This window comes from Dioscorea cayenensis, chromosome 6, assembly GCF_009730915.1.
Source record: "Dioscorea cayenensis subsp. rotundata cultivar TDr96_F1 chromosome 6, TDr96_F1_v2_PseudoChromosome.rev07_lg8_w22 25.fasta, whole genome shotgun sequence".
Classification (NCBI taxonomy): Eukaryota; Viridiplantae; Streptophyta; class Magnoliopsida; order Dioscoreales; family Dioscoreaceae; genus Dioscorea; species Dioscorea cayenensis.
Genome location: NC_052476.1, coordinates 20082418 through 20100558, shown reverse-complemented (window position 1 = coordinate 20100558; position 18141 = coordinate 20082418). Strand labels below are relative to the sequence as shown.

Sequence of the window (18141 nt, the reverse complement as noted above, 5' to 3'; positions counted from 1 at the left end):
CCCCTATAAAATTTTTATTTTTATTCATCGAACGAGAAAAATTTTTCTAATTTATGATTTTTATTATGCTATATATTAAAATTATTCATGCAAAATATTGGATTTTCCCTTTAGTTCAGTCAACAAAATTTGCTCAAATCTCAATTACAAGATTACTGCTATACCTCTATAAAACTTTTATTTTTATTCTTCAAATGAGGAAGATTTTTCTAATTAATGATTTTTATTGGGTCATATATTAAAATTGTCCATTCAAAATATTGGATTTTTTTTTTCTACTTACTGTAGTTTTTGAAATTTGCTCAAATATCAATTACAAGATTACACTTGAACATTTATAAAATTTTTAATTTTATTCTTCGTACGAAAAAGATTATTCTAATTTTTTATTTTTAGTGAGATATATATATATTAAAATTGTCCATTCTAAATATTGAATTTTTTCTCTTACTAGTCTTTGAAATTTGCTCAAATATCAATTACAAGATTACACTTGAACACTTATAAAATTTTTATTTTTATTTTTCGAACTAGAAATATTTTTCTAGTTTATGAATTTTACTGAATTATATATGAAAAATGTCCATTTAAAATATTGGATTTTTTTTAACTTACTATAGTCTTTGAAATTGCTCAAATCTCAATTACAAGATTCACTAGAATCCCTATAAAATTTTTATTTTTATTTATCGAACGAGAAAGATTTTTCTAATTTTTTTATTTTTAATATTAAAACTGCTCATTCAAAATATTGCCTCAAATCTCAATTACAAGATTACACTTGAACACCTATAAAATTTTCATTTTTATTCGAGTTGAACACCTATAAAATTTTCATTTTTATTTGTCGAACGAAAATGATTTTTCTAATTTATGATATTTAATGAGTTATATATTAAAAGTATCTATTCAAAATATTCAATTTTTTCCCTTGCTATATAGTCTTTGAAATTTGAAGATTTTTATAATTAATAATTTTTATTTGATTATGTATTAAATTTTTCCATTCAAAATATTGAATTTTTTCGCTTACTATATAGTCTTTGAAATTTGCTCATATCTCAATTAGAAGATTACACTTGAACCCTTATAAAATTTTTATTTTTATTCTTCAAATGATGAAAGTTTTTTCTAATTTTTATTTTTACTTAGTTATATATTAAAATTGTCTATTCAAAATATTATATTTTTTCCATTGTTATATATAGTCATTGAAATTTGCTTAAATCTCAATTATAAGATTACACTTGAACCCCAATAAAATATTAATCTAACAGAGAAAGATTTTTCTAATCTATGGTTTCTACAAAGTCATATATTAAAATTGTCCATTCACAATATTGGATATTTTGTCCTTGCTATAGTCTTTAAAATTTGCTTAAATCTCAATTACAAGATTAAACTTGAACCGCTATAAAATTTTTATTATTATTATTTGAACAAGAAATATTTTTCTAATTTATGATTTTTATTGAGTTATATATGAAAATATTCCATTCAAAATATTACATCCCCTTACTATATAATCTTTCAAATTTGTGCAATTATGAATTATAACATTACATGTACCCCTATAAACTTTTATTTTTATTGTTCGAACGAGAAAGAGTTTTTCTAATATTTTATTTTTATTGGGGAACATATGAAAAATTGTCCATTCAAAATATTGGATTTTTCCTTTACGTTCTTTGAAATTTGCTCAAATATCAAATACATGATTACACCTGAACCCGTATAAAATTTTTATTTTTATTCATCCAACGAGAAATTTTTTTCTAATTTATGATTTTTACTGAGTTATATATTAAAATTGTCTATTCAAAATAATGAATTTTTTCTCTTACTATAGTCTTTGAAATTTGCTCAAATCTGAATTAAAAGATTACAAGATGTACCAATATAAAATTTTTATTTTTATTCTTCGAATGAGAAATATTTTTCTAATGAATGATTTTTATTGGGTTAGATATTAAAATTGTTCATTCAAAATATTGGAATTTTTCCTTACTATAGTCATTGAAATTTGCTCAAATATCAATTACAAAATTACACTTGAACCCCTATAAAATTTTTATTTTAATTCTTCAAACGAGAATGATTTTTCTAATTTTTTATTTTTACTGAGTTATATATTAAAATTGTCAATTCAAAATATTGGATTTTTGTCCCTTTGCTAAGGTCTTTGAAATTTGCTCAAATCTCAATTATAAGATTACACTTTAACCCTTATAAAATTTTTATTTTTATTCTTTGAACAAGAAAGAGTTTTTTAATTTTTTTTATTTTTACTGGGCTATATATGAACATTTGTCCATTCAAAATATTGGATTTTTCCCCTACTATATATTTGAAAATTGCTCAAATCTCAACTACAGGATTACAATTGAACCCCTATAAAATTTTTATTTTTATTCATCAAATGAGAAACAAGTTTCTAATTTATGATTTTTACTTAGTTATATATTGAAATTGTCCATTCATAATATTTTATTTTTCCCAGTCTTTGAAATTTGCTCAAATCTCAATTATAAGATTACACCTGAACCCTCTATAAAATTTTTATTTTTATTCTTCAAACGAGAAAGAGTTTTTCTAATTTATATTTTTACTGGGTTATATATGAAAATTGTCCATTCAAAATATTGGATTTTTCTCCCCTTACTATAGTCTTTGAAATTTGCTCAAATCTCAATTACAAGATTACACTTGAACCCCTATAAAATTTTTATTTTTATTCTTCGAACGAGAAAGATTTTTCTAATTTATGATTTTTACTGTGTATATATATGAAAAATGTCCATTCAAAATATTGGATTTTTTCTCTTACTATAGTCTTTGAAATTTGCTCAAATCTCAATTACAAGATTATACTTGAACCCCTAGAAAATTTTTATTTTTATTCTTCGAACGAGAAAGATTTTTCAATTTTATGATTTTTACTGTGTTATATATTAAAATTGTCCATTCAAAATATTGGATTTTTTCCTTTGCTATAGTCTTTGACATTTGCTCAAATCTCAATTACAAGATTACACTTGAACCCCTATAAAATTTTTATTTTTATTCATCGAGAAAGATTTTTCTAATTTATGATTTTTACTAAGTTATATATTAAAATTGTCCATTCAAAATATTGGATTTTTTCCTTGATATAGTCTTTGAAATTTTCTCAAACCTCAATTACAAGATTACACTTGAACCCCTATAAATTTTTATTCTTATTCTTTGAATGAGAAAAAATATTTTTAAAATTTATGATTTTTAGTGAGTTATGTATGAAAATTGTCCATTTCAAATATTGGATTTTTTTTCTCTTACTATATAATCTTTGAAATTTGTGCAAATCTGAATTATAAGATTACACCTGTACCCCTGTAAAACTTTTATTTTTATTGTTTGAATGAGAGAGTTATTTAATTTTTAATTTTTACTAAGTTATATATGAAAATTGTCTATTCAAAACATTAGAATTTTTCCTTACTATAGTCATTGAAAGTTGCTCAAATCTCAACCATAGGATTACACTTGAACCCCTATAAAATATTTATTTTTATTCATCGAACGAAAAATAATTTTCTAATTGAAATGTAAGAGAAACTGCAAAAGATATTTGAAAAATTGTAATGATTAATAAATAATTTCCCCTAAATATATATATTCCATTCAAGTAGTTGAAAATTTTCCCCAGCCATAACCTCTGAAAATTACCCAAAATCTAAATTATAAATTACAAAAAATTACAAGTCAATTTATGTTGTATGCACAGACACATTCCCCAGTCATGAGTTAAAATCACATTACAATTTTCAGCATAAGTTACACTTGGAGTAACTACCTCATTAGTCACACTGGTAATGAGAAAAACCAGCAGCATGGCTGGACAGACACAGCTTCCACTGCTGCATTCACATATGCTGCAAATCAAAATGCTTTGCAATATTCGAAAAACTCAAGCATCTTCTTGATCTCCTTCAGCATCTTCAACGTCATTGTCTTCATCCTCTTCTGGTGCATCTGGGTCCATTCCCTGGATGACAATAACAAAATCTTCATTTTGTTTCTCCCCCTTCAAAATAAGTAAAAAAAACCGACAAACCTTCATTTGTTTCTCCAATCGCTCTAATCCTTTCTTAGCAGCTTCATTTTGAGGGTTTATCCTGGAATGAAACAGGAACACAAACAAACAGCTCTCAGTCACAGTTTGATTTTTTGCAACTTGGGCAAAACTTGCATCTAGAGGAAAGAAGGAATAATAAGGGAGAGGAAATAATCAAATCTATCATTCAGAGCTTTTCACTATTGTCATAAATGTTATTGTTTGGAATTAAATAAATAAAGAAATCACATTAACAAGAAAAGTTCAGCTACATACCTTAGTGCTGCTTGATAATGTGATAGTGCCTCTAAAAGTGTATTTGTTGCGGCAAACACTTGGGCCAACTTAGTGTGAAGTGAATCATCAGCCCAATCTTTCAGATACCTCTCAAGCAGAGACACCGCATCTTTATTTCGTCCTTCAACGACATGTAGATCAGCCAATGCCAAGGCAGCACCAACAAAACCAGGTTCAAGACGCAAGGCAGATTCATAGAACTTCCGAGCCTGCAGAAGGATTCAAGGCAAAACTACACAGCTAAAATAAACATATTGCATTTGCATGTTAAAACTATTCAATGCAATTGACTAGATAAGCAGTGCAAAAGAGAAAGCCCTGGACAAAGGATAATGTTTAACAAAGGGTATACTGAGTATCACAGACATGCATCAAATAAAATTGCAACAACTTCAAAACATTCCAACGAAACAAACTTCATTCTCTGCTTTTGTAAAAACTTTTAAAAAGCTTTTCACTTTTGTAACAATCAAGTAAGCTTAAACAAAGATGAAGCCTTAGATGGTCAATAATGGGTTCTACATTGTAAACTGTAAAATTTTTATAAATGCTGCTGTCCATAACAGAATGAATTTAGTATAACAAGCTTAAAGCTTACCTTCTCCCTTCCACTAGAATTACTTGCATGCACATCCCCTACTAATTTCAGAGCTTTTGCAGACTGAGGCATAATCTTCATCGCCTCCCGTGCAGCATACAATGCCTCTTTTAATTTAGAAAGTGCCAGATATGAACGAACTAAGCCTGCTTGTCACCAATAAGGCAAGCATGTGTTTTAACAATTTCTCACGGCATGCATAATATATTAATAAGTTATGAGAAAAAGCTTCAGAGTACCTTGATATGAACGGAGATCAGCACGAAGCTCTTGAGCACTTCTGAAGGCTGACACTGCTGCATCAAGTCGGTTCATGGACAAGTAGAGATTACCCTAAACAAGAGTGAAAATTCCAAAATCCATGAATTGGTCAAAGATAGAAGGTGTGCATGGATATAACAATTACGTGACAATTCAATCAGAACAAGTCATATGACTAACCTTCATGATATGGCCTGCTATGTGCCTATCATCAATTCTAAGGCTCTACAAGAAGTCAAACTAAATCTTGTAAGAAATCTGGAAAAATCAAACTGGAGCACATCATAGTCTGTCAAGCCAACCTTCTCAGCATATGCCAAAGCTCTTCTCTCATCTTTCCTTTCCCACATTACAGATAGAGCAACAAAGACCTCTGCCCTTGCAGGATCAATGTTTAGCAAATCATGCACCAACTTGTTCAACTTGGCTTGATCTGATTTTGCTTTAAGAAGCATAGCATACTCATCCATGTATGTTATGATATAAGGGTCAATTGCTCGAACCTGTGTGTCTCTAAATATCATTTACACAGTGATGAGAATAAAATACCCTTCTCGCAAATATACAAATAAAATGCTTTTGGTATACCTTCTCAAAGATCATGAGTGCTTCATCAGCTCTTCCAATAATGGACTCAACCTACACAAACAACTTAAGAAAGCTTCAAGAAGACAGATTCAATGTTATATTTTCTTTACAAACAATAAAGGATTGCACTATAAGTCTGCAAACTGCCTGATTAAATCAAATAAATACCAAATAAATAGAACCCCAAATCCAATTAAATAAAAAACCTTGCCAACTTTGAGACCTAGTGCAAGGGACCGCACACAACATTCAAGGAAAACAAAAGGGTTAAATTTTCTGCCCCAGTTATTTTCTGACAATATGCTTCAAAAGATGCGGCGCACTGCCTACTTAAATCTTTGTGAAATACAATGCCATAATACGTAAGAATGACGTGTTATGTGTTTCAAATCTCAAGCAGCATCATGATGACAATTTGAGAAATAAAATATCATCATGATTAATAACATCCTGAAAGCTAACCTTAGCAACTTCTAAAAGGACGTGCACATTATTGGGAAAACGCTGTAGAAGTTCAGATAAATGCTCCAGACCACCTGCCAAACACAATGTAAAAAGGTGATCTATAACAAAAGGCATCTGAAATGAATTAATGGTTATAGCAGGGCACTTAAGAAAACTTGCATAGGAAATGGCTTTTATAAAATTATCCATTATCCATTACCCATGAAGATACCACAATGCACCACTATTTAACTGCCAAATGTTGCTATCACAATTTAAATGATTCTGTGGACACATAATCAAGAAGCTTTCCATTTATCATGGTAAACATGAAAACTTGCTGTGCCAACAAACTCTTCATAGGTTAAAATAAATGCTATAGCACTCCCAAGGCCAAATCAACAGAATGAGTGTGAGGCCCTATCTTCTGGATTCCCACTTCATCCCCGGATTCAACATTTCTCAAAGACAAGAAGAAACTCTTATATTACTTTAAACAAAGAAAAGAAAAGAAACTTCCAATTCCATTCTTTTACTTGCACAACCATTTTCTGTGTCCGCCTATGATTATTTGAAGTTAAAACAAATTCATAGCCCCAAGTTATCCAGGCAAAATGGATGTATCATAAAAATGGACGCTGCATACTGCAGAATCTTTATTCCCAAGCTTCCACTATTTCATATCACCCTCAATATCAATACTTAGACAGTATTCTATCTCCTTGTTAAAGTCTACCAAATGGAAATATTTATAACTAGATCACAGTGAGAAATAATAGCATGATAAATGCGTAATTTCAAACAGATTTCATCCTTGAGCATAAACTAAGTTGACCTTCTAAATTTCTAATAACAAGAAGGTAAAGAACTTCAAGAAAAACAAACCACTGACAGAAAGACTAACCATTGTCAACAAGATCATTTCATACAAAATGCGCTAAAGTTCATACTATCATAATAATAAGGCAAACAGGAAGTAACATTGACCCACAATCAACATAGACCTAAGAATACAAGAAGCTGAGAAAGAGATGCCATACTAAAAGCACCAACTTCAGAGTACCTCTGTAATCATTTGAAGCAATACAACACTGAGCCTCCACGTATCGCTGTCGACAAAAATTTTAGAAGCAACAAAAGAAAATTAGGAAGAACCAAATGGACATACTGGATACAAAAATATATTGAAAATAAAAAAATGAGGAAACAATGTAGTCAAACAATAAGAAAACGCCAAAGGTCATAAAAATAGATAAAATTCCAAAGTAACACCCATACCCATAAATTAAGCACATGCCCATATAAAACACATACATCAACATGGATCAGAGACTTTGAGTGGTTAGGCCCATCAATGTAAGTGAGCAGTCTAGAACTAAGAAGCTGAACCTTATTCAATGATATCAGGACTGTAAAGGAAGAGGCTCTAGCCCACATTTTATTTCATCCACGATACAAGGTAAACCACAATGCCAACCACCCCAACCAATAATAATGCCACTAATGTTCATAAGTATGTATGCCCCATTCAGTTAGTTTAGCATATAATAAAGGTAGATGTCTCCGATACAATACTTACATGAAAAAGCCAACTTAAATGGCCACTTCAGCAGTTACTACTTCACATGCTTATGCATTATCATTGTAGATGCACTGTTGTAATAATTTTTCCAGTCACTCTCCTTAATGATCTTCAGTGCAATAGACACAAGATCAGGGCAAGAAGCATAGAACACTCTCGAATTGGCCCAAGCAATAATATTTTTTAGTGATGTTTCTTTAACTGAAGCCTAGCCTGGATTAAGACAATAGGCATACCTTGGAAAATAACAACCTAAATATGAATCTAGGATTTTCAGGTGGTCATTAGCAATAGCTACAAAAAAAAAAAAGCCATAGCTAGACCAAGCATAAGTGCAGCGATAAGAGGCAAAGGTTGAAGATAATTATTTTAAAAATACATAGTACAAAGCTAGAGATGTATCCGACAAAGAAAATATTAACTATAACTCAAACAAAGGCTTTAAGAAAGGATTTGAGATGCAATAAGGAAAAATAGGCTTCATTTTCCCATAAATAGTCAAGATCCTTCAGACAAACACATGAACTAGTTTCTTCAAACCCAAAAGTGGAAATACTGTTACAGCATTACACCTATAGTTCCAGAATTTTATGTCCATTTAAACATTTCAGAAAATAAAGATGTTTGTTTGAGCATTACCTTCCATCCAACCAAGCCTTCTTATTACCATTTCTTATTACAATTGAGCTCATTCTTTCCTCATTTATTTTAATAGACATGAAAAGACAAACAATAACTGGACTCAAATTAGTAAGGCAATTCAATCCTCTGATAAATCTCACTACACACTATTTTTATCATCTTAGATACGTCCTTAAGCATGCCATCAATCTTCTATGGCTCAATGACTAGACAAACAGAGATGCATCAGATAGATAATGTTGTTCACAATTCAGGGAGAGTCAGCCTGAATTACATTTGGGCAATCTTAAGAACAAACTGAGAACAAAATGGAAAATAAAGAACAAGCACTGATTGGTTCAAAGTTTAGCATTTTCAAGGAATCAACATAGGTAACTTACATGGTGCAGAGGCAAAAAATACAGCCAAGGAACTTCCTTAGATACTAGAACCTGAAACTAAGATAAACAGTCTAAACCACCAAAGCTATAAAGATATTGAAGCATAAAGCCAAATTTTAATTTGCATGACTTATACATAGGAGCGATATACTTTACCTGAACAAGCTATTTGAATGAACCATGTCTAGCTTCTCTTCACTCAATATCAATTCCAAATTCAGGGAGAAGCTCAAGTCAAATTAAGCTAAAAAAAGAGGGGAAAAAAAAGAGAGAGAAACCCAACCTAAAGAGTTTGCTAATCTTGAGCTTTGATAAAGGTCCTACAAGTAGATGCCCATGTTATCCAATTTCAAGTCAACGATCCATAAAATATTGTTACCATCCACCTTCCTAGAACTCAACCTAACTATTAAGTCCACACACAGTACAGTTACAAAGTAGTTATAAAGCAAACAGGTTGTTCCAGGTGTTTTATCATGCAACAGTCTAAATTGTCAAAAGTTCTTTAAAAAAACTGCATAAATGGAATACCTCTATTGGTGGGTACAGCTGATTAAAAGACTTTACCTGAATTGGGTTGTTACAAACCATGTAGGACCTTGTTTCCTTCTTACACAACCCTATCGTTGTATTGATATTATCAGAGTAACCAATAGTGTTTTTTGGGTTTGCATCTAATAGCTATGTTCCCTGCACACTGTCTAAAAAAATTTTCCAAGTGGTTACCAGGGAATACTACAGGATAATGATGCCTTGCAGTTAAGTCAACAATAATGCAAGTGACAATCTTTCATGAAATAAACTTGTGTGCATCCATCATGCTCACTGTAAGGGTCTCGCCTTATGCGCTCGGCAGTGGATGGTTCCATGCCGAGGGAGGATGACCGATGAAGCCAAGATAGGTCAAAATCCGAGTCCAAATGAGGCACTAGTCGTCCGGTGGCCTATGTGCGGATAGAGGCCGCACATGATCAGGGATCCCAACCGGGAGTGCCGAGCGAGAGGTGCGCAGGCACGGTGCCGCGCAATACCGAGAGCTCGCTAGGCAACGTGCGGAGCATGATGCGCGTGGTAATGGGATCATGACCGAGGAACCGGGATGGGTAATATTTGGCTAAGTATGGGCCAAAAGGGGCCAGATCGCCGTTAGTATCGGCAGTACGGTCGATATGGACTTGTACGGTCGGTCAGCAGATAGGGCAGGCGGAGCGGGAACTCTTAGCCAGCCATGAGCCAGCATGACACAAGGCGCATGGGCGCGCTACCGAGGGTCTTTTCCGAGAGGAGTGGCCGAGTATTGATTGACTACCGAAGCGTATCGGCACCCACGGTCCGATAGGCGCGCGCTACCGAGAGCATGCGGCGCGTCGGCCGGGTGATCCGAGACCGTTACCGATCAGGTGAACAGTGGCGATGGGCGGCACTGTAGCGCAATCCTGATGGTGGCCGGCTGAGTCTATGACACTGTAGCGACTGTGCTTCTTGGTATTGTAGCACTGTAGCATTGTGTTTGTTGTGATTGGACAACTAGGTGATTCTTGGCCACACAATTGAAGGGCCGGTTCCCTTCAATCCTTGGAGGATGTTTGGCTATAAATAACCCTCCCCTTCCTCTCGTATGGGCAACTAGAGACCAAGTAAGGGCTGTGCTTCCTTGGGAGAAGAAGCTTGCTCTTTGGGCTTTGTTCACCCTTCATCTCTTGGTGGAGAGAAGGTCTTGGCTGTGTTGTTGGCTTGTGGTGTATCTCGGATCCATTTATATTGAGAGTTTACTTTTTCTCTCAAGCTCCTTATCTTGTGTGGATTTCTTCGGGTAGCCTTGGTGTGATGTGCGGATGATCTATCCTGCACTTCTTATGATGTCTATGCTTGTGTTTGCATGTTTACTAGCCTTGTTTACTTGATGGGGCATGATTGCTTGCAAGTTCTTGGGCTGTTTTTGGTTCCAGGTATTGAAAGCTGGCTCGGCGCCTTGGTGGTGTGACGAGCGCCGCGCGGTGATCGTTGGGGCGATCGGGAAGGCCGTGACACTTACCATGTCAAAATATTGTAAATTACAAGTGAAAGAAACCTAATCTAAATATCAATCATGCAAATCAGCAAAGAAATCTGAAACATACATATTCCAATAAAAGCAAATTATTTATCCAAATTAGTAGAATCTACAAAGTGTTTTGGTGCAAATTAGATTAAAAAAAACCCAAAGCCAAAGACTGCTACAAGCATAGTTTCACACTTACATGCAACCATCGGGTAGTATCAGGATGATCAAAAAAAGGTTTTGCTCCTTTGGGTGTCTAGAAATCATCAAAAGATACATGGTGATCCACAGACAGTGAAAGAATATATGATATAAAGCAACTATGAATATTCCAATTGCATTTTTTTATATATATATTAAAGCATGAAAACTAAGTATGTGAAAACAAACAATAGTAATAATAAGAATACGAACAACAATAATAGTCATCATCGTCATCAACATCAATTAAGACAATTTGTAAACTCAAGTAGATGAGACAGCACAGAGAAGGAAATGAAACTTTTCAACAATCTTCATCAACCAACAACCTTGGTCTACTTAACTCCCAAAAAAAGAAGAAGAAGAAGAAGATAGAAGCCTGTTGAAAGTAAAGATTATTTCATGATTACAGAAGTTATCATATGGTATAATGTCTTTAACCCAAAAAAGAAACAACTAAGCTAAAGCACATATGTTGTTATAATCATATAACAAGATGCACTGATGGAGCATGCAGAGATGTTCTAATACAAAATGGCTTTGGTGAGGACCATAGCATATAAGTATTATTCAGTGATCATTTTTAACAGAGTGGCATGACCACACTTGATAACAACAAGTAGTCAAGTGAACACACAAATCATGTTGTATAGTGATTACGGTCACTTGTCCCTGGCCAGTAACCAAGGATAAAATATCTTTTTCTTGCATCAAAACATGATCATTGATCACCAATTGTGGAGAGTTGGTTTCATGCAATCATACACAGAAAACTTATCCAATATGAAAATTATTGGTATTTTGCAAAAATGGAAGGAAATGGCAAGAAATTGAATACATAAACTGTAAGTCTATAACAAAGAGGTCGATTATTTAAAGCACATAGGATGGTGTGTATACATGTGTAAAAAAATTAAAACATATTTTTCAAATCAAAAGACATATCTTGTGCAAGATAGATAGATAGATAGATATATATAAGCTAATAAACAGTCTAATTTTGTAACAACTGAATACTTAAAAAATAAATAAATAAATGAGTATCATTATCAAGACTATATTAAAAAGCCAAGAGCTAAAACTTTAAAAACCAAGGAGCAATTCTTCAAATTTACAAAGCAAGATATTGTCTTTCAAACCTGAGGAAACAATGAAATAATTTCCTTCGAAGTAACTCCTAATTCAGCTAAAGCAGCAATTGCCTCCAGCACATATGGACATTGCCTACCGAAAGTATATAGATAAACAGGACCAAATGCATCAGCAAGATAACCAACTGGAAAAAAGAATAAACTGGGATATTAAAATACAACTTAAAAAATTGGAAATAAAGTTCCATTTCTTCCTACATTACTTGAACATAATATCTAAATCACAATATGGCAGTATTGGCATGAATCTTTTCAGTAAGCCAAAGAAGAAGACTTCTGACAACCTAATTGATGAAACCTATCCTATGAATTTGAAAAGTACTTTCAGGTTTTATTGGTCTTCACACAGTTTCGGTTGGATACTTAAATGGTAAACATGCATAAAATTTAGTCTACCTTAAGCATTCTTTGTAGCAGACAACTGCCGCCCGATTATGTCTAGAAATGCGATAAAGCTTCCCCATTGTTAGATGCATTCTCAGTGTTCTTACTTTAGATGGGATTCCTTCCATCTGCCAAGAGAAAAGGACTTAACAATGCTTTTGTTCAAGCAATGAATCAAGCTGATATAATAATCCAGAATTAAAATAAGGAGAAATCCAATGTCTTTAAATTATAATACTGAAACTATAGCAGCAAGAGCAAACCAAAAACATAAATTGTTCATTATTTTTTTTATTGAATTCCGTCCTGTAGATATATTCTATAGATGATAACCAATTATGAAGTATCTAGATCATTTTGCATCAGCAGATTATCACATTTCTGTTTTTTATGCAGTGATAACTACCCAATAACATGGGACAAAATTTGGTTGAGATAAATGAGGAACATATCACAATGATTAATCATTAGAATCAAACTGAGCATCTACCATCTCCAATATATGATAAATATATTTTAAAAAATTGATCCTCATACATTAAATGATTGATTTGAATCAAAAATAGCTAAAGGCTTAGGTTACACCATTAGAATGCATAATTTATACATGTACCGGTTAAATGTGGTTTCCTATATTGCTTCTTGGAATCATCCCTTGAGAAAAAACAGACAACCATGACCATCTATATGCTATGCTACAAACTACAAGCATGAAAATTAACATAAAAGACCAGAAAAGCCTTCTATAGGAGCCAAGCTTACAGCACCTTCAAATGTCAAGCATTTTAAATGATATACGAATGATATGAAAATATCTATAAGTCCACATGCAAAACAATGCAAGCATTAATTCTACTTAACTTTTAGAAGAAAAAAAAAATGTATTTCTCATGTGCGTTCTTATTAAAATATAAATGAAATAGAGAATACATAGGAACAAATTGATGGGCAGTTTATCAAATCAATTACCAAGAATATAATATTAGGTGCAAACAATAATAAGTAAACAAGACAAAGTTAAAAAGAACCTCAGCAAGTGCAGCACGATTCTCATTTAATGCACAATGGCAAAGAGTGATCTTGAATTTCACCTGCAAATCATGCATAACACCCGAGGGAAAACCTTCTACCAATGGTTTAAAAAATAATAATAACAACAATGACACTAATATAGTAGAAGCCAAGAGGAATCTACCTCATTTTCATTAATTGCTGACATATTCAAAGAATTTGGTGAAGAAGATCTGCTTGATGTGGATAAGGAACTTCTGGAAGTTGCGAAAGTTTGCTTAGGAACAATTTTGCAATGTTGCAATGCTTGTTTGTACAAACTCTGTCAATGAACAAATCAGACCCAAACAAGACCTGTTGTAGATTTACACAAGCACTAGTAGGAAGGAAAGCTGAGTTGACTTGGCAGATCATATAAGATGAATGATCTGATAAAAGCATAAAAGAAACAAAACAAGAAGCCTATGACGCATTTCAAAGGTGAAGGAATAAACACGCAACCAAGCTAAATGAAAAGCAACATTATGAAATATTAGCCATAGCTGGTGTCTAAGATTGTCAAAGAAACCATCAGATCCCAAACGAACAATCCATTGCACTTGATTCCAACATCATTGGTCAATAATTTTATCTTCTAACCTTGGTATGAAAAATAAAGGATGTTTCCTTTTATGCATATGCCAAGCTACTATCCTACAACAAAATAAAGGATGTTTCCTTTTATGCATAATCCAGATTCGCAGATCACATTTCTGTATTTTCAAAAGATGCAGCACTACGTAGGTTTTCCACAAAACAGAATAAAAAGTAAAAAAAAAAATATTTGTGGGCTTTTGACAATCCAGCTAATAACTGAAGATTATCATCCAAAGAGAAATAAGTTATAAGAACATTGTAAACATATCAAAGTGCTTACCAATGCCCTACGGTATTCTTTCTCCCCAAATAAAGCATCACCTTGAAGCACCTGCAACAAAAACATGCAATTTCAATCATCCAAAATCAAGAAAACACTCATAGAAGAAAAAAATCAATAGATTCATGCTTGGGCAAAATGGATCATCCACAAAGACAAGATTTTACTTCGAGGATTATGTATGAAGAGTCTATTAATGGACATTGAATGCACAAGAAAAGCTACAACAAGTAGATGGAATCCTTTTGATATTGGAAGAAAATTACTGAAGAAAAGTCTAGCATGGTCACAAGAAATCACTTATATCAAAGGTTGGGAAAAAAAATAGTAACTTGTGCAAAAAAAAAAGGCCAAATTTTGAATTAGAAAGCAAAATGATAATGACATAACAAGAGAAAAGAAAAGATGTAAATTACTTATAAAAATAAAATTAAATCATAAAATGCAAAATGAGAAGCAAACAATCAAAACAAAAAAGAGAACTAGAGAATTAATCTAAGCTAATCAGCAAACAATATGAGTAATAAAAATAATTAAATAAAACGCAAAAATGCAAAATGAGAATAATAAGATCAAAACAAAAAAAGGGAACTAAAAAATAGCTCTAGGAGACTAATCTAACAAGATAACAAAATAAAATCATAAAATACAAAACGAAAAGAAAACAATCAAAACCAAAAGGGAAACCAGAGAATAAATTTAAGTTACTCATCAAATAAAATGAGTTTTAGCAATTAAGGATGATGCCAAATGAAGAAGCACATGTTGTCCACATTTTCATAAGAAAACAAATTAATCAAAAGAAAATAAATACATGCCGAAGTCAGAATAGTTGGCAATATTGTCATGCAGAGACTTACCAGGTTTTCAGCCTTTAGGTATGGATTTGATTCATTATTTGTTGGTGCATGTGAAACAAGAAAGCAGCCCTGTCAAAGTTTTGCATGGCTCATCTTAGCAAACATGACAACTACATTTATGATTATCACAGAGAATTGACAAGGAAAATATTAGCATGTAGTTGCCACCTTAACAAAAAAACAATGTCAATCAAGTATATCTCAAATTCTTGAATGGAAAAAACAAAAAAAATTAAAGCCTACGTAATTTCATTACAAACAAAAGATTTATGCAATCAAAAATAGGCAAAGTGAAAGGTAAAAATAGTTTTAACAGAAAATGACAAAGCTCTACAACAAGTAAAACATAAAGGCAATTCAGTGTTCTAATACACACACAAACACACACACACACACACAGAGAAAGTAATAAGCAAATGAACCAAGAAGACAAGAAGCAACAACCAAGATAAAATCAAATATTGGCATGTTGCGGAGCCTAGCAAACCAAAAACAGATCAATAAAATGAGTACACCTGAAAGAACAAAAAAACAAATGAAATCAAGAGAATACGTTCAAATTCTCCCATAAGAATAACACTTGAAAACAAACAAGTGTTCAATCCATAAGAAACCTCGATCAGATCACAATCTAATTTCCTCATATATAATATGAAATTCAACAGGGAATGAATGTTTCTTAAGGGATTATACAAGAGCTTGGACTATGTCATAGAAGCCATTGCCAAGAAAACAAGCATTCTCAAAAAAAAAAAAAGTGAAAATTAAATAATATGTCCAAATTCTTGACTATTAACAACAGCAGCAAGTAGACACAAGATCAGTCCACAAGAAATAGAGCATAATTTTTCCACTAATGGTTTGAAATTAGAAGCAATTGAACTATCACAAAGACCATTTTCAAGAAAAAAACGCATCCTCAATAAAAAAAAACAAAACAAAACAAGAAAATAAAAAAGCTAAGTCATAGAGAATAAACAAGAAAATCTTCAAACTCTTGAATATCAACACCATATACAACACTAGCAATCAGTTGACAACAAACCTAACTGTGAATACAGAATCATTTAAGAGTGAATGACAGTTTATTGAGAGGATTAAAAAGCAAGCACACTAAGTCATAGAGACCATCATGACAAGATTTCTCAAAAGAAGAAAAAAAAACAGAAATTCAGGAAAAGGGATTTAACTCATGCAAATAAGCAAATCACAAAAAACTTAGATCAAGAAGCAGGGTTTCTTGCGAGGCCATTGTCAGGAAAACAACATCCACAGAAGAAGAAAATACACATAAAAATATGGCCTCAAATTAGACAGCGAATTCCTAATTTAAAAAGAACATTTATTCCACAAAAAAACCTAGATAAAAAAACACCTTCTAATTTCGAATTCAAAACATATGGCCTCAAATTAAACAGCGAATTCGCAATAAAAAAACAAGCATTATTCCACATGAAAACTAGATCAAAATCACCTTCTAATTTCGAATTCAAAAGAAAGACAGAAAGAAAGAACTAGGGTCGAGGGATCACAAGAATTTGAGCAGATTCGAAGAGGTCATTGTCAAGAAGCATGGCCATCTGATCCTTGGGCACCTCCATTGCTCCACGATGGATGACCTCCGGGGAGAGAAAGGGAGGGAGAGGGAGAGAGTGAGCGAGATCGAGAGAGAGAGAGAGACGAGGGTTTTGGGGAGTGATTTGAAAATTAGAACAGCTCTAACATTTGTTGTAGGTGATTTTTCATATACCCCCCTGGGTAAGTTAATAATAAGTTTTTAGGTTGTTTTCCTAATTTTGAATGTAATTCCTGGACCCTGGTTAACTTATTAATGAGGTATTAGTACCTTTTATTATTATTTTTTTAATATATATTTAACACTTGAAACAACTGGCAAAGAGGTAAAGAAAAGAAAAAGAGAAACATGAATTAAAAAAACTTTTTTTTTAAGAGCAAAAATCTTCCAGCCAAGTAGGACGGCTAAGGCCTTGAAAGAACAGAGTGAGTTGCGGGCTATGTCTTCCAAAGATGCCAAAGCATCAGCAATCTCAAAGTGACATGCCAAGCAACACAGGCATTGCAAATTTTGAGCAGTTGGATGACGCCGGAGCAATCACAGCAAAGGCGAGCAGAATCCCAACGATTATCTGTACAGAACTGTAAGGCGAGATTGATAGCAGCGATTTTCACCTCTAAGGGTGACCGAGTAGTGGCTCCTATGGCTCCATCAAGGAAGATGCACTTCATATTAACAATGATGATGAATCCTAAACCAGCAAGAATAGAATTAGAATCCCAAGAGGCATCAGTGTAAATTGTAATGAAATTATTATAACATTGAGGTATGAGAAACTCCCTAGAAAAATTCTTAGTGAAATCCTGAAAAATGGACCAAGCTCTAGGGACAATCAGATTGTAATTGATCTAGGGTATTCTTAAAGATCAAGTTGCATCTATTTTTCCAAATGATCCAAGCAACCATGGCAATGAAAGCTTGTGGTCGTAAGTTATCAGCTTTAGAAGAAGTTGATTTCAAAGCCAAGAACCATTGCTAAGGGAGGAAATCTCAGAATGGTTCCAACCCAACTTAGTAAAGACACCAAACCAACAATGTGAAATTTTTCTACAACTCCGAATCAGGTGATCAACATCTTCTTCAATAAGACCACAAAAAGGGTAGTAATTGTTT

At 32.8% G+C, this 18141-nt stretch overlaps 1 protein-coding gene across 1 annotated transcript; it reads right to left on the bottom strand.

Moving 5' to 3' along the window:
• Nucleotides 1–3618: 3618 nt before the first annotated feature.
• LOC120263522 (anaphase-promoting complex subunit 7) lies at nucleotides 3619–17134 on the bottom strand. The gene is made up of 18 exons (XM_039271463.1): nucleotides 16985–17134; nucleotides 15453–15521; nucleotides 14593–14643; nucleotides 13861–13998; nucleotides 13694–13756; nucleotides 12678–12793; nucleotides 12270–12354; nucleotides 11129–11185; nucleotides 7348–7393; nucleotides 6303–6376; nucleotides 5841–5891; nucleotides 5555–5755; nucleotides 5433–5477; nucleotides 5231–5324; nucleotides 4992–5137; nucleotides 4373–4602; nucleotides 4097–4157; nucleotides 3619–4027 (listed from the first exon to the last, which is right to left on the bottom strand). Exons 1-18 carry the CDS (start codon nucleotides 17051–17053, stop codon nucleotides 3950–3952), a joined length of 1674 nt encoding a protein of 557 aa, XP_039127397.1. The 5' UTR covers nucleotides 17054–17134; the 3' UTR covers nucleotides 3619–3949.
• Between the last annotated feature and the right edge of the window lie 1007 nt (nucleotides 17135–18141).

Excerpts from the sequence above, each read along its gene's own strand:
- LOC120263522 (XM_039271463.1), bottom strand. The coding sequence starts at position 17,053 with ATGGAGGTGCCCAAGGATCAGATGGCCATGCTTCTTGACAATGACCTC. Across the intron at positions 5,756-5,840 it reads CACTCATGATCTTTGAGAAG|GTTCGAGCAATTGACCCTTA; the intron begins GTATACCAAAAG and ends AGAGACACACAG. Across the intron at positions 4,028-4,096 it reads GATTGGAGAAACAAATGAAG|GGAATGGACCCAGATGCACC; the intron begins GTTTGTCGGTTT and ends ATTGTCATCCAG.